General features: G+C 38.4%; 1 protein-coding gene across 2 annotated transcripts; it reads right to left on the reverse strand.

Annotated features, from left to right (window-relative positions):
- LOC118280427 (mitochondrial potassium channel) lies at positions 1-12,697 on the reverse strand. 2 transcript variants are annotated; one of them, XR_007706622.1, is made up of 7 exons: positions 12,340-12,697; positions 10,485-10,634; positions 9,414-9,576; positions 8,034-8,212; positions 5,446-5,521; positions 3,062-5,165; positions 1-2,805 (listed from the first exon to the last, which is right to left on the reverse strand). XR_007706622.1 is itself a non-coding variant. In XM_035600451.2 (6 exons), exons 1-6 carry the CDS (start codon positions 12,580-12,582, stop codon positions 4,897-4,899), a joined length of 1,080 nt encoding a protein of 359 aa, XP_035456344.2. In that variant the 5' UTR covers positions 12,583-12,697; the 3' UTR covers positions 1-4,896. The 2 variants fall into 2 exon arrangements, 1 of the variants encoding a protein (XP_035456344.2); XM_035600451.2 differs by having other exon boundaries at positions 1-5,165.
- Positions 12,698-15,690: the final 2,993 nt, after the last annotated feature.

Below are 15,690 nucleotides of genomic sequence, written 5' to 3' on the forward strand. Positions count from 1 at the left end.
TACAACAATTATATTTATATTTTAGTAACACTGTCATATGAAACATACGTAACAATATACATTTATATTGGAATATTTTGTTAGTTGGTTACACCACAGTATGACTGAATGCCAAACTATTATGCCGGATTATTAGAAAATACAGTAATAAAAGGTATAAGGCGATCTCGAACATAATCGAAGTTCATTATCAATCGTGTGACACCTTCAGTCGGTTTACAAAATGATGAAAATATTTAAATTTTAGTCTCATTCATTACACTGTAGAAAATATATTTGTGGCAACACCCAGTTACAATGTGATACAGAAGTGACGTTTGTGCGCAAAAAAATTATGCACAGGGAAGTAAAAAAATAAAATTTTTAACCAAATACCAGAGTAACGAACCAAAAATAATTTAACATCCAAAAAACATAAAATTTAAGACCGCAAATTTACAATACGACTAAAGCTTACACGAAAAAAAGACGAAAATTAACAAAAAAAACATACATTACAAAAAATATGTAGTGGAGTACTTTTGGTCGGCAAGGAATATAATTAAAAAATGTTATTTGTACACAATGAACTACTGTTTTTGCACACCAGACGGCGCTAATGTAGCAAATCGGTATATCCAATCAGTGTAACTGATTTGTCCAAAGGTTTGACATGTTTTATCCAATGACTGGGAGAAGTCTCTGGGACATCTCAGTTTAGGTTTATCAAAAAGTTCGGTCTCTGTTAAATGTGTAGCCTCTTTTAGTGGTAAAAATCATCCAATGGCTTCTCCCGCCTTGGGCGAGGTGAGAGAGAGTGTCAGACTCTTACTAACTAAAAACCACCCCGTTCCTGCTTCTGCTTTTCGAGCCAGAACCCCGGTAAACCCGCTAGGTAATCCAAACACACCTCATTAGGTTGGTTGCAACTGCGGCTGACTTGCAAGGGGGTCTCGGGTTCGAGTCGGGCAAAGTACTACTGGGCTTTTTTCGGTTTTTCGAAAATTTCTCAGTAGTATCACGTAGTCTGGAACTATGCCCAGTATATGGCAATATACTCACTCCCAATTACATGGGACTTATAACACAAATTGTAAAAAGTGGGTGTACATTATACAGTTGCATTGCATGCCATAAAGTGCACCTCTGCCTACATCTTCAGGGATAAAAGGCGCGACGATTATTTAGGGCCACATTAGGGCCATCTGGCGAGCAAATAAACATTAGCTTTCGTTGTAGTGACGAGGGTAAAGGCGGGCATTGCTCTTTATAGGTAAGGGTCGATAGGCCCGCATCGTACGCATCGCACGCATCCCGTATGACGTCATCAGTACGCATCGCATGTAGTCATTGCCGATGATGCGGATCAGTGGACGCAGTTGTATGAGTTTCTATACAAGACACACAAAAATCCGTTGCGTGCGATGCGGGCCTGTGGACGCTTACCTTATAACCCCTTTTCATCCCCCAATAATAATAAAAAAAAACAAAGTATCATATCAGTATTCAATGATTAATTTATATTCTATCTACGCCCAAGTAACAACATAATAAAATTATGCATTCAAAATTAACTTTTATAAATAAATGACTGGCTTAAAACCCTTTGCGTTAGTCGCAATGGCGATTTTTTTTAAAAAGAATTGGAGGTTCCCACATTTATTTACGTGGTAGGAAATAATATCAACCTTATTACGTGGTGAATAAAGACGATATTGTGTTGTAATTTTTTTCATTTCTAATTCCCGCGTAGGGGTTTTTATAATAATATACATTTTGTGACTAAACAAATTAATACCCAAGAAAAAAAACTTGCCAAAGCCTTTTTGGGTTGGGGGGGTCACCCAATGCCTTATACGTGATACGGGGTACTTTATATTTAAGGGCGTAAAATTATTGAAAATTTCTCAGCAGCAGCACGGAGTCTTAAAATGTGCCCAATATATGGCAGTAGGCTCACCCCTTATTACATGGAACTTATAAAGCCGGGTCCAGACGAGTGTAACGTGTAATGTAATCCACCGTGTAATGTAACACGAATTCTGCGTGTGGACGGCAGTACGAGCATTACATGTAACGCTCGCGCGGCGCTCGGGGTTGATCCATCGGCTGTCGGTTTTTCGCGCGAACACAAAGACGCTCGCAGTGCTCGTTTGGACGGCGTTCGTGACGGTTGTGTCGTATGTACGGGTAAAGTTTTTATATTGACCACTAAAATGTTGAGATTTTACTTCCACAAGTAAAGAAGATCTTCTTTAAGGTACGGTCAGACGTGCTCATTACTAGCACGAAAGCATGCTTTTATTGAGCAAGTGCTCATTAGTAGCACGTGTGTAATGTAATGAGCATGCTTATTTAGAGCGTGCTCAAAAATCAAACAACGTTTGATTTTCGAGCATGCTACCTGAGGCGCGGGTAGGGGGGGGGGGCGTGCTCCGAGCACGTCTGAACAGGTTTGCTTATTAGCATGCTATCATCGATTCTGTTTCGATCTGCGGCCAAACGAAACGAAACGAACCCAAATTCTCCTTCTTTTTGGTTTTTTATTTTTCACCAAAATGTTCTTACACAGTTCCGTTGCAAGCAATATGATTACTTTATTAAGTTCTGTACGGATAGCACTGTCGCTATATACTTGTACATCCATTTTGGCCGAGATCCTGGTGCCAAATAGCACGTCTGTCCGTACGTTTGCTTTGAGCATGCCTATTTAGGAGTATGCTAAAAACAAGCATGCGTATTGCTGGCAAATGTGAACAGTTTGCAGAGCACGCTAATTTTAAGCAATCTTATAAGTATGCTTTTATTGAGCACGTCTGACAATACCTTTATACAAATTAAGGTACTGTCAGACGTGCTGTGCACGTGAAGTATATAGCGACAGTGCTATCCGTACAGAACTTAATAAAGATAGCATGCTAATAAGCAAACCTGTTCAGACGTGCTCGGAGCACGCCCCCTCCTACCCGCGCCTCAGGTAGCTCTAAATAAGCATGCTCATTACATTACACACGTGCTACTAATGAGCACTTGCTCAATAAAAGCATGCTTTCGTGCTAGTAATGAGCACGTCTGACCGTACCTTTAGTTTTCCACCATCGACGCTTCCGACTTTTGCGGTCTTCAGTTAGTAAATACATGAAAATAAAAGCCGCACCAGCTATCACGACCTTCCTATTCGGCATGTTCGTAGCAACTGAGTGGAAACAGCTTTTGAAATATTTTCGCGTTCACAATTCGCTTTGAGTTCGTGTGCCGTCCACACTGTTGATGCTAAATTACACGTAATCTTACATTACACGTTACACTCGTCTGGACCCGGCTTAACACAAATGGTGAAAAGCGGGTGTACATTGCATAGCGGTATTACGCGACGTAATGTGATAATGGATAAAAGGCGTGACGGCCAAAATTTCCTAAGAGATTACTATACCTTGTGCGCTGTAACAAGGTGCGGCTGACAGATGCCTTTTTTTTATCGCTATCGATACTCGCAGCATACATTTAATTCTCTTTAATTTTTTTATTAAATGTGTGTGTTATTTAGTTGTGCAGTCTAACTACGTGTATATACTTGTCAAAATAAATATTTTATGACCGAGCCCTGAGGTGTTTCAGAGTTTCAGTTTTACAGAACCGTGAAGAAAACAAGGGTATATTAGTTTGTATATGTAAGATTAAGTACCACCACGCATTATCAATGGCGTCGGAAATGTCTAGAAAAAATGCCTACTACATATTTCTGCTCAGATAATGTCACTGTGGTTTGGGCAGAGAGAGTCGCGTCTACAGTAGATTTACCCACATAATTAAAGGTTTTTGAAGAACTATAATTAAACGACGCACGATTTTCGTTTTTTATTCTAAAAAAACATCGACTACCTATCCATCGTAGCAGTACATCCCATCACTAAACACGACTATGGCTTTACGTTATACGCATAACACTACATTATTTTTCATTTCATTAGATTTTAATTAAATACTAGAACATTCCGGTTGGTTTTAATTTAATTAACTACGCTTCCGAATGATTTAACATAATACGAATGTGATACAGCTAAAATATTAAGGCGTAATTTTTAAATCGCAGCAACTTTCAAGAGAGATACGAAACGTTACTGAATTTGTCAGCCGCACCTTGTTACAGCGCATAGGGTATAATATTTCACCACATAAATAAAATGCAGGAACCTCACTACATACAAGTGGTCCCTGAAATCTGCATCCAAGTGGAATCAGGTGATGAGTTTGCTTTACTTTTAAAGTAATCGAAACGCGAGCTCGTTCGCTGTGATTGGTTGGTTCATTCGAGCCGGCCAATCAGAACGCCGAACGCGCAGATCACCTGGTGACATTTCAACGCCAATTTGCCAATCAAAACAATGTAACCAAGAATAGGCTACTTTCCTACTAGTCAAATTCAATACTTTTTTCGAAACGTCAAAAACGATATTTTCTATGAACTTTGTATGAAATAGTACGTTATGACGTCATAAGTTTTTGACGTCAAATAGCAGACTTATTTCTAGAAATTTAGCTAGAAAAAATCGAAAATTAAATAGTTCATCAAATTTATGAATGAGAGTGTGATTATTTTTTAATATTTTATTGTATTGAAAAGTTGTAATAATTTATTTTTGACCGAGGATAGTACCCAATTGTATTGTGAACCTGATTGAAAAAGTAACCTATGGAGTTTCTTGCTCGTTCTTCTCCATAGGAATCTACACTTTGGAACGAGCAAATAGCTTCACTAGAGGACTGACCGACAGACAGACGTTATTAATATTATTATATTTGCTTTGACGTTCAAAAGTGCCTTCCTGGTCTAATTGAAATAAATAATTTTAACTTTGACTTTGACGTAGACTTTAGGGGCCTGTATGTATACAAATAAATTCAAAAAACACAAATTCAACTGACGCGCCCAATGATATTGCCTAATATAATCGCCATTGCCATTAGTATACCAACGCCAGTTAGAATCTGATTGGGTTCTAGAAGGACCTTATTTTTGTCCAACTCCTTGATCTGGTCAGCATCTTCAAGGTCATGGTGAACAGCTGATAAGGCTTTTGTGATCTCAGCATCAGACTTTTGGCTGGACTGGGAGGCGGCTACGATGGCGCGAGTAAGGTCCAGGAGTTGAGTGTCCACTGTCTTCTCCCGACGGTGTATATGTTCTGTAATGAATGTACATTGCTAGTTTTTTTAAAAAAAAAAAAACGTTGCCCCACTCTAGGATTTTCTCCTGTGTCGTGGGTGCATTTAAAAACATACAAGTTCACATACACATCACACCCAGACCCGAAACAACAATTTGTGGATCACACAAAGAGTTGCTCCGTGCGGGATTCGACCCCTTCGACCCCCGACTTATGTCGATAAAATTAGATGTAGTACTCAGCCTTAACGGGTTAGAAGTCCCACCCCTATCACATTGTATAAAGATAAATGACTTACGTATCAAAGACTCCTGTGTAGAGACTAGACTGTTTATATGTTCCTGCATTGTCTTCAAGTTGTTCGCCAGATTGTCCTGAAATACACGCAAAACATTATGTACCACTCGATTTTACCACATTTAACTTAAAATTGCTGGTGATTGTGAAAAGTGGTGGTTTAAGACGACCGCTTCTCATGCATAAAGGTTTTTTTTTATGTTAAATGGGCCGACGTTTGGCCGCTATCTCGCCTGATGGTAAGTGATGATGCGGCCTACGATGGAGCACGTCTGTCCATAAGCAACCTATTCACTCGGTCTTTGAAGACACCCAGGTTATACCCATCAGGAAACACAGACTCCGGCAAGGAGTTCCACTCCCTAGCAGTTCGCACAAGGAAGCTTGAAGCGAAGCGCTTCGTGAGAGACTACAACATATACCTAATGTAACTTAACGTAACTAGTGTTGTCCAGCAAGAGTTTTGCAAGTCTCGCATTAACCAATTAGTCAACTTTAATTTTTTATACGATTATGGTTTAACTGTATTGTCAGATTTAACTATACAGTTATATTGTAAGGTTAGGCCGCTATTAAACAACTTCAAAATATAGTATACTAGCTACTCTGTTTCGTCATTGTAAGATCAAAAGCACCTAACATATAAATAAATAATAGTTTAAAAAAACACGCTTTTATATACAACCGAACTAAAAATTAGAAAATAATTCATTACAAAGAGTTTGTCACTTCATAAAAGTGTGGGGTGCATTTTACAATTTTTTCATAACTTTTCCCTCGTAGATATTTGCAAATCCCACCCAAAACATAAATGTGAAAGGCTGCCAAGTTCGATAATATTGGAATGCTTCGCCTATAACACAGACCTAGTTAAAAATGATATAACAAGTTGGCAAGTTTTCAAACACTTTGTTATAAACCTACTAAACGCAATGAGTCAAGTATATAATTTTCTATTAAAACTTGCCAAGTTATATCATTTTTAACTGAGGTCTGTGTATGGAACTTGGTACTTATTTAGATCTCACTTCTTTTATAGGCGAAGCATTCCAATATTATCGAACTTGGCAGCCTTTCACATTTATGTTTTGGGTGGGATTTCATTTATTTTTGTAAGGTTTATTTTCTTTTTTTTCTTATTTTACTTTACTTTGACTAAATACAAACCTTCGTAACGAATTTTAGGTCGGTACGACCATTGGAAGATATAGATAATTTTTTTGTTTTAGTTCCTTATTCATGTTCATTATTTTTAAAACCGACTCACACTTGGCCATTTTCAGATTTTTTCCTTTACCTTGACCTAAAGACCTACCTCCATGCCAAATTTCAAGTCAATACGACCATTGGAAGTGGTCTAGGTTTTTGATGAGTGAGTGAGTCAGTCAGTCAGTCAGTCAGTCAGTGAGTGTATAGTAAAAATAGCGATTTTCTGACGTCAATATCTCAAGATCTACAATAGGTACATTAATGAAATTTTGTATTTTAGATAAGTAAGTAGATCTCGACAGATACTAGAAATTTCATATGCGTAGATAAAATAGATTTTGAGTTATAGGTGGGTCGAACTTGGCCCGAAATGGTTCGTGTAATATAACCCACGGCCGGTGTGTCGGTTTTTTTGCTCGAACTTGGCGGACACACTGCCGTGTGTCTAGATAGAATAATTATAACATTTAATATATTAAGCACTCCACGCTAACCTAACCTAAGCTAATTATAAAAAAAGCGTATTAAAAAAAATAGCATTAGGCTAATAGGTGTTAGTGAGACTAGCAAGACTTTTTAGTTAGTTAATAAACTACCCGGCAAGAGTTTGTTTGAGAGCCCGTGATTTAACTGTATTCAGTCGACGCGGCGCTTGTCGCACTGCTACGCGACAATCGCCGCGTCGTGTGCCGCGGAATGCTGCTCATGAATATGAGTCTCTAGCACGGCTTGAAACTAGTCGAGTTCCTCGTCAAACAGTTACGTGAGTAAGCCGATAACATAATAATTAATTTACTAATAGACGAGGTTGTCGACATGTGGAATGTGGATTCGGCTATCGTTGTGCCGATAGTCGTGTCGGCCAACGGTTTAATACCCAACAGCCTCGACAACCACCTTAGGAGGCTGGGGTTGGGCGGATGGATCAAGGGCCTGATGCAGAAGGCAGTACTCCTCGAAACGGCACGTATTGTGAGGAGGTTTCTGTCTCTGGAGCCCTAACCACCGGTGGCTTGGACCATGCTCCCGCTACTGGTCGGCTCCTATTTTTATATTTTTAAATATTATTTTATTTTGTATGTGTAGTATTTAAAAATGTAAATCTATTTTAAACCGGAGCTGCGGACTACCTCCGGAGCTGCGGACTACCTAGCGGGTTTACCGGGGCTCCGGCTCGAAAAGCAAGAGAAGGAACGGGGTGGTTTTTAGTCAGTAAGAGTCTGACACTCCCTCTCGCCTCGCCCAAGGCGAGAAAAGTCATTGGATGATTTCCCCCCTCAAAAAAAAAAAAAAAAAAAGAGAATTTTAAACAAATAAAAAAAAAGAACAAAAAATGTACTATGTCTCACGAAAGTTATGATAAAATAAATTTAATGTTACCTGGTAAGCGAACTCAGTCTTCATGGCCTCAGTAATGTCAGGCCGGGCGGCGGAGCCCCCGCCGGCGATGGTATACAGCACGCTGGCAGACCGGGCCATCTGCTGTTCCATCATCTCGCGGAACTCCGACATCTTCAGGTGGTTGTTGATCGAGGAACCCGCTATACCCAGGACTGTGCCTGGTGGGAGGAATGAGAGTGATTATTGTTATTTCTTTTTAAAGAAAAGGGAAAGGGTAGCCTTTGCCCTGCAGTGGTACTATCATGGCTCAATCTAAGCAAAATTGTATAATTATAATATGTGTTACAGTAAAGGTGCTCCCACACAGCAGTTATATAACGTTATACAACATTGTGTAACATTTATAATAGCATGTAACATACTCTACAACCACTGTTATAATTTGTTTAAACACAAATGTTATTGTTACACATTGTTGTATACCGTAAAATTAATAAAATTCTATTCGGCGTCACACGCAGCACTAAAACTAAAGGTGATACAAGTGCGGTGTCGGGGGTAACTAAGGGAGACTAAGAATGACCCCCCCCCCCAAAAGGGAGGTTTAGGCCTACGGAAATTGGGAATGAGATACGACGAAATAAAACTAGTGTGTTTCTCGTCGGTTATCCGTGAGGCCATGGTATCACTCCAATCGAGCCGACACGTTCGTGTCGAAGTATGGCTTTCTCATGGGTCAAACTCTAACTATCTCTGTTAACTAGGCATTAACTAACTAAGATATTCGGTACTTTTATTTTTACCTATACTATAAGTAAGCGTCCACAGGCCCGCATCGTACGCATCGCACGCAACGGATTTTAGTTTGTCTTGTATAGAAACTCATACAACTGCGTCCTCTGATCCGCATCGTACGGACCGCATCATCGGCAATGCCTACATGCGATGCGTACTGATGACTCATACTGAATGCGTGCGCTGCTTGCGATGCGGGTCTGTGGACGCTTACCTTAAGCAGTAACACGAATAACTAACTAATAATAACTAATAACATAAATAAGTTCAAAAGTCTCCTTCACAGTTCCCTACTTAATACCCAAACCACTTTATAATAGCAGTTTTAATTTTGTCATTTTGTCTTTATCTTTAAACTCCTCTTTCTTTATAAATATATTATGCTCATGGTCATGTTTACACAACAATACTCTCATTATTTGTTACACGTACTGCTGTTACTATTTTAATGTTCTTAGCGATTAGAATTCTTCATTTCTAAATATTTATGTTTACCTGTGGATAGCATTGTGGGTTACATTATGACCACAACAAGTCATTGTTATATTAGTTGTAAGATTTTATAATGTAACTGTTTGCTGTTCCTCAAAATGAAAAATAAAAATAAAATAAAATAAAACTCACCCAATATAGAAGCGACAATGTACCAGTACTTGTTCCGCTCGGCGTGCGCCCTCTCCCGCTCGTGTCCCAGCTTCACCGCGGCCGACATGGTGGCGAACAGTTCCCTCTCCTCACGTTCCGCGTCGCCGAATAACGCGCGGAGGGCTCGCTCTTGTACTATAAGCTAGAATTGGAGTTGTTTGGGTTTAGAATAGAATAGAATACTTTATTTGCAAATAATGTAGGTACAGATTATTAGGTGGTATAAAAATTTTAAGTCCCTTATACATTTTACCTGAATTGGCATGCAAATCTACATTTTAAAAAGAATTTAATAATACTTATCATCTAAGAATTCTTGTACTGAATAATAACAATTTCGTAAAAGTAAATCTGTTACATGCTTTCTAAATTTTGTTAGTGGTAGTTCCTTGACATTATTTGGTAACCTATTATAAACAAGTGGGGCCATACAAATAACACTTTTTCTTAAAAGTGAAGTTCTAAAAGCGCCCGTGCTTAAAAGATTTTTATATTGGGATCTAATACTTATTGTTCTATTTCGAGTTTCTTTCAAGGTGGTTGGTTTAGATTCGTTTATTAGGTTAGGCACTAGTTATAGCTTTTTTAGGACATTTAAATATTTTTTCAAGGAAAGATTAAAAAGGACTTTTTAGGGAAAGAAACACTTTTACACGTCAATCTCTAAAATAATTAGATCACGCCGACATTTCCTATTGGACTACTCTGAGAAGAAATGCCGAATCAAACTCAGAGGTCATAGAATCTTCATCAAATAAAGAATAATGTGAGAGAACCATGCCAGTTGATTCTGTAGTGGCCTTTAAAGGAAAGTACGACAACAGTTTGAGCGGACCTGTTCTGATGGTAGCACGCATGTGTCAGTTTACAATCAGCTCAGATCTAATTAATTTAATTGCATTGCACAGTAAGCCAATGACCGGGTAATTTGCTGCTGTAAAAACATGTGTTGCTGATTTAATTCTCAAATGCAAAATTTGTTTTTTTCGCAATTTAAGTATACATATAAGTTACAATTTACATAATTGATAAATACAAGCAAAAACCAACCTTATGCTCTTCAGTACAGAGATGTAAGTACTTGTCGTCCCCTTTCATGGTATTCTGCATCTCTGAATGCAGTTCTTTCAGCCTCATCTCCACACTGGCGACCTGCCGGCCAAGGTCCCGTCTTCTATCCTGAGCTGCCATGAATTTTTCCTGCAAATATACATTTTTTTATGAAATAGGAGACAAACACTGTCGCGACTGCCCATGAACACACGCAAAGTTAGGGGACTTACAAGTGTGTTGCGAGAAGTAAGTACAGTAGAAGCTCCTTATTCGCGCTTCCTTCATTCGCGTTTTCACTATTCGCGGATTGAAAAAATGCGACCCAATTCCCATATTCGCGGTCTAAGATTTCTTTATTCGTGGATCGAATCGAAATATCGGTGCGTAACCTAAAAAAATACATTCGCTATCCTTTATCAACGCGTCAGTAGAAGAAAAAAATGAAATATACCTTATTACAACTACGTCTAGATTGTGACTTCTGCCTAAACCTAGTGTGACCTAAACCTGATGATAATAATATTATCATCAGGCAATCTGTATGATCAGAAAGTTCAATTAAACATTTTTTTTATCTACAATTTGCTTCTTGATTTCGTCATCTAGGAACATATCCCCTATAACCCCATACAAATTACCATTCCATATTCACGGTTTCTGTATTCGCGGCATATTTACGGAACGCATACCCCGCGAATAAAGAGCTTCTACTGTATTATGGTAATCTTAGATTTACCTGCGTTTAAAAAAATGGACTTCAAACTATGTATTTAAACAAGTGTTAAAGTGAACCTAAAATCAAATCTTAATCTTTTTTAAGTTGTGTACTATTCATAAAGCCTTCTCCTAAATTTGAAAAATATTATGCTGAAAATTGTGTTAAAATCGGTTCAGCCAAATGCTAGCTAATCGAGGACTAACATATACAGGTCAAACTGAAAACCTCACTTTTTTTTAAGTAGGTTAAAAATTGGTTTGTTTGTAATTGTAACATAACAAATATTTTTTATATAGGTATTACTTGTAATACTAGTAGGATTAGGAAACTATTTTTATCTTAAAGTCTATGGATTTATTGACCTTTGGAGTAAACAGTGGATTCCATAGTTTACTTCCATAGTGACTATTTATAAACATGTTCTATTTAAATATCAGTGTTTACATACTATAAACAACATGGTAACACTATGGAGTAAACTAAAAATAGAATAGATACTCATAGCTTGGTTCATCTAGGAGTATAACAATATCTTGAGGTTGTGTATATACAGATGGTGTTTCTTACTCGCTTCTCCATTCGTAGCTACACTTTAGAACGAGCACTAAGCTTCACTGACAGACAGACTGGTGGACAATTAAATTTGATGATTCAAAAGTACCTAATTTAGGATTAATTGAAATAAATGCTTTGCTTTTGACTATATACATTTTATATCCAATATTTATACAGATCACAACATGTCAAATAATATTAAATAATAAATAAATAATATTTTTATATTAACTACTTTTGGCAAGAGACCAATAATTGCAAACACATGTAGTGCTACATAGTAATGTATTAAATTAAATAAGTAACTATTCTAGAATCTAGACACAAAGCATAATAGATTGCATATTGCGTCATTATTTCCCGCTTTATCTAAACAATCTAAGATGAACATGAAATTTATTTATTTTGCAAAACCTCAATCACACTTAGAACATAGATAAAATACAGATAATTTAATGCTATGATGTAAGCATAGAACTAGTAAGGAGTTCGCATACCATTAGCGATGAGAAAAAAAAATAGAGGCATAACAATGATTGACCTTCGCCGCATCGGTGGATTAGAAAAAAAGAAACTAACCTGCGCATCCACAACAGTTTTCTGTAAAGCCATAATTTCTGACACTCCCGTGAATTTTTCATATCTGGATACAATGTCTCGGAAATTCTTCGATACCGTATCGTATTTAAACTTATCCGCTATGTCTGAAACTCTGGTCGTCGGTGTATATTTCGCAAAAACAGTGTCGCGGCCATTCGCTACATTTGGTAAATGCACTTTGTCTTTCAGCCTTTGCGCTATTTGTCTTAGTTTGTCTGCCATATTTACATGTTATTTCTATTGTGGTTTTTAGTAATTTATCGTATAAATAACATTTTTTGGTGTAATGATTTCATCCCCGGAATGGTTGGGATTTGACAGTGACACTAGTGACAGTTGTATCATCTGTCTGTCTGGCTGACTTTTATCGAAGTTGCTACTTTATTTGTGTTCGGATACACACTGCATAAATGTTATATTTAATTTTGTATGTACAGTTTTTGTTACAATTGTGTGATTTAGGTTTTAAGTGAATAGGAAAATATTGTATTTTTATCGATAATAAAGATCCATTGTCAAATAACAAAACATATTAGCAAATAATATAGTTTTAAAAATTTTAGAAATCTTGACACATATAGCCTGAAACTTAAAAACTAAAAAGAAATCCTAGGAAGTCTTGTAATAAATAAATGTATTAAGGAGGAATAGCAGATCTATATGAAGATTGATCACTCGACTGGAATGATTTACAGAAACCGGCATGATAATGTTTAACGGTCGGCAACGCAAAGCCTCATACTGACCAAAAACCACCCGTTCCAATTCCTGCTTTAAACCGGAGCATCATGCTTTCTTCTTCTTAGTCGTTACACTCTTAGCAGAGTAGTCATCATGTGTGTTCATCAGGTTCAAGTGGCAAGTTTTACAAATCGTCGCCATTCCACGCGCACAACAGCCTTCCTCATGCATTGGTCTTACATCATTCAGGCCGGTAGTCCATTTTACACCGACTGCCCCGACGCAGAGCGGCACCGGTTGCTAAGCAGATCGCATGGCCACCTTTTCTTTTTATTTAGATATTTCATAACGACTTTCTATGGTAACATAGTGTATAGTAGTTTCCCCTGATTTTCTGCATCAGATATTTTGAAGGGTATTTTAATCTTCTGGCCGTTGTAGCTCCTTCCAACCAGTTGCCCAATCAGGTGTATGGTTAATCAGCCCTACTGGTACCCATCTATTAGATCATCTGACGATCCAATGCTTGTTTGCCTCTAATCCCATAAAAATAGCAAAAACATCGACGCGACTTACAAAACTAAGATTGCGTGTGTTTAGATATTTACCTAAGCAGGTACAGTCAGTCAAGTTATTCTTATATTTAATATTAGGTACGATTTTTAACAAAGTTTAAGATATATATTTTGCCATTCGTTAGTCTCGCTAAAACTCCAGAACGGCTGGACCGATTTAGCTAATTTTCTTGTCTTGAATTATTTGCGGTAGTCCAGGGAAAGTTTAAAATGTGAGACAAAAAAAAAATGAGGCGTAGTATCGCTGCGTCCTGCTAGATGACTAATCCGACACTGGACTTGGGGAGATTGGGGAGGGCGGTAATTGAGGCTTCAGTAACCCCACTCACAACACTTAAACAGCTTGCTGGCTGTACCTATCTACTTTTAATAACTTAGAACGTAACTTAGGTGTCTTAGTTCCCGCACTGTTGCACACTGCGTGTCACACGATATTAAGTTGCTTGCTTATTATGTAATAACACTAAGTAAGAGGTACTTAAGAGTTTACTTAGGATTAGTTTTATGTGGGCCAAGGTAAAGAGGGCATGGGTTTGTTCGGTAGTAATAATTTTATTGAGATTTTTCTTAAATCTTTTACGAACATAATCGATAATAATAAATATATCATAGTATTTTAGGGTTGTCGGGGTAACGGGTATTGTGAAGATTGGGAAGGGGGGTAATTGGGTCTCCTGTAACTTCACTCACAAAACGAAACACAATGCAAGCATTGTTTCACGTCGGTTTTCTGTGAGGCCGTGGTATCACTCCGGCCGAACTGGCCTATTCGTGGTGCTGCATGGCTCTCCCGCACTTTCATTCACATCATACGTTCAATAGTTAAGAGTGCGTCTAACCTACGTCTAGCCACATGCTGCGGACTACGCAGCCGATTACTGGGGGTTCGAAAAGCTGGAGTAGGAACGGGGTGGTTTTTAGTCAGTAAGAGTCTGACACTCCCTCCCGCCTCGCCCTGGCGAGAGAAGTCATTCAATGATTTTCCACCTTAAAAAAATGTCACTAGCTAGTAGCTACATAGGTAAGTACCTTAGATTTTTAAATGTGGGAGAGCCATGCTTCGGCATGAATGGGCCGGCTCGATCGGAGTGATACCACGGCCTCACAGAAAACCGACGTGAAACAACGCTTGCGTTGTGTTTCGTTGTGTGAGTGAGGTTACCGGAGGCCCAATTCCCCCCTTCCCAATCTTCTCCTTCCCCATTCCCGAACAACAACCCTTAAATTCCTAACTCCCAAAAAGCCGGTAACGCACTTGTAAAGCCTCTGGTGTTTCAAGTTTCCATGGGCGGCGGCGATTGCTTACCATCAGGTAATACGTCTGCTCGATTATGTTTCATAAAAAAAATTTAAATAAAAAAAAAGATTATAAAATTAACAAAACACAGAGGCTCACAAACTTTCGTCATACCCAGCGTTTAGCAGCAGTTTCATCACGGCCGTCACGTCGGACTTAAGACAAGACCAGACTTATAGGACATAGCTTACTAAATCATTGTCACTAAACTCCTTAAGACGCTACCCACGATACTATTAAAATGAACGTGAGAACGTGCTGTATAAAGTATCCTTCTAAATACCCCTATCGATATTCTGAACACTTCAATACTGATAAATTACTTACGAAACTACGAGTATGGCCTCAGGTTTTAGCAAGCGGTTTTTGGAATTGTCAGTCGAGGTTTAGAGATTGTCCAGTCTGATGATGAATGATGTGGCGATGTAGCGAGGTTGACTGTCCGGCTGACACACGTACTTAGGTATCGTCATGAGCTAATGTTCACATGTAAACAGCAGCTCATGTAGTGTAGATGTCCAGTCAACAAGGATGTAGCGAGGTTGACTGTCCAGGCGACACACGTACTTAGGCATTGTCATGAGCTAATTAATGTTCACATGTAAACAGTGACTCATATAGTGTAGATGTCTAGTCAACAAGGATGTAGCGAGGTTGACTGTCCGGCTGACACACGTACTTAGGCATCGTCATGAGTTAATGTTCACATGTAAACAGCAGCTCATGTAGTGTAGATGTCCAGTCAACAAGGATGTAGCGAGGTTGACTGTCCGGCTG

The sequence above is a fragment of the Spodoptera frugiperda genome, chromosome 21 (assembly GCF_023101765.2).
Source record: "Spodoptera frugiperda isolate SF20-4 chromosome 21, AGI-APGP_CSIRO_Sfru_2.0, whole genome shotgun sequence".
Lineage (NCBI taxonomy): Eukaryota > Metazoa > Arthropoda > Insecta > Lepidoptera > Noctuidae > Spodoptera > Spodoptera frugiperda.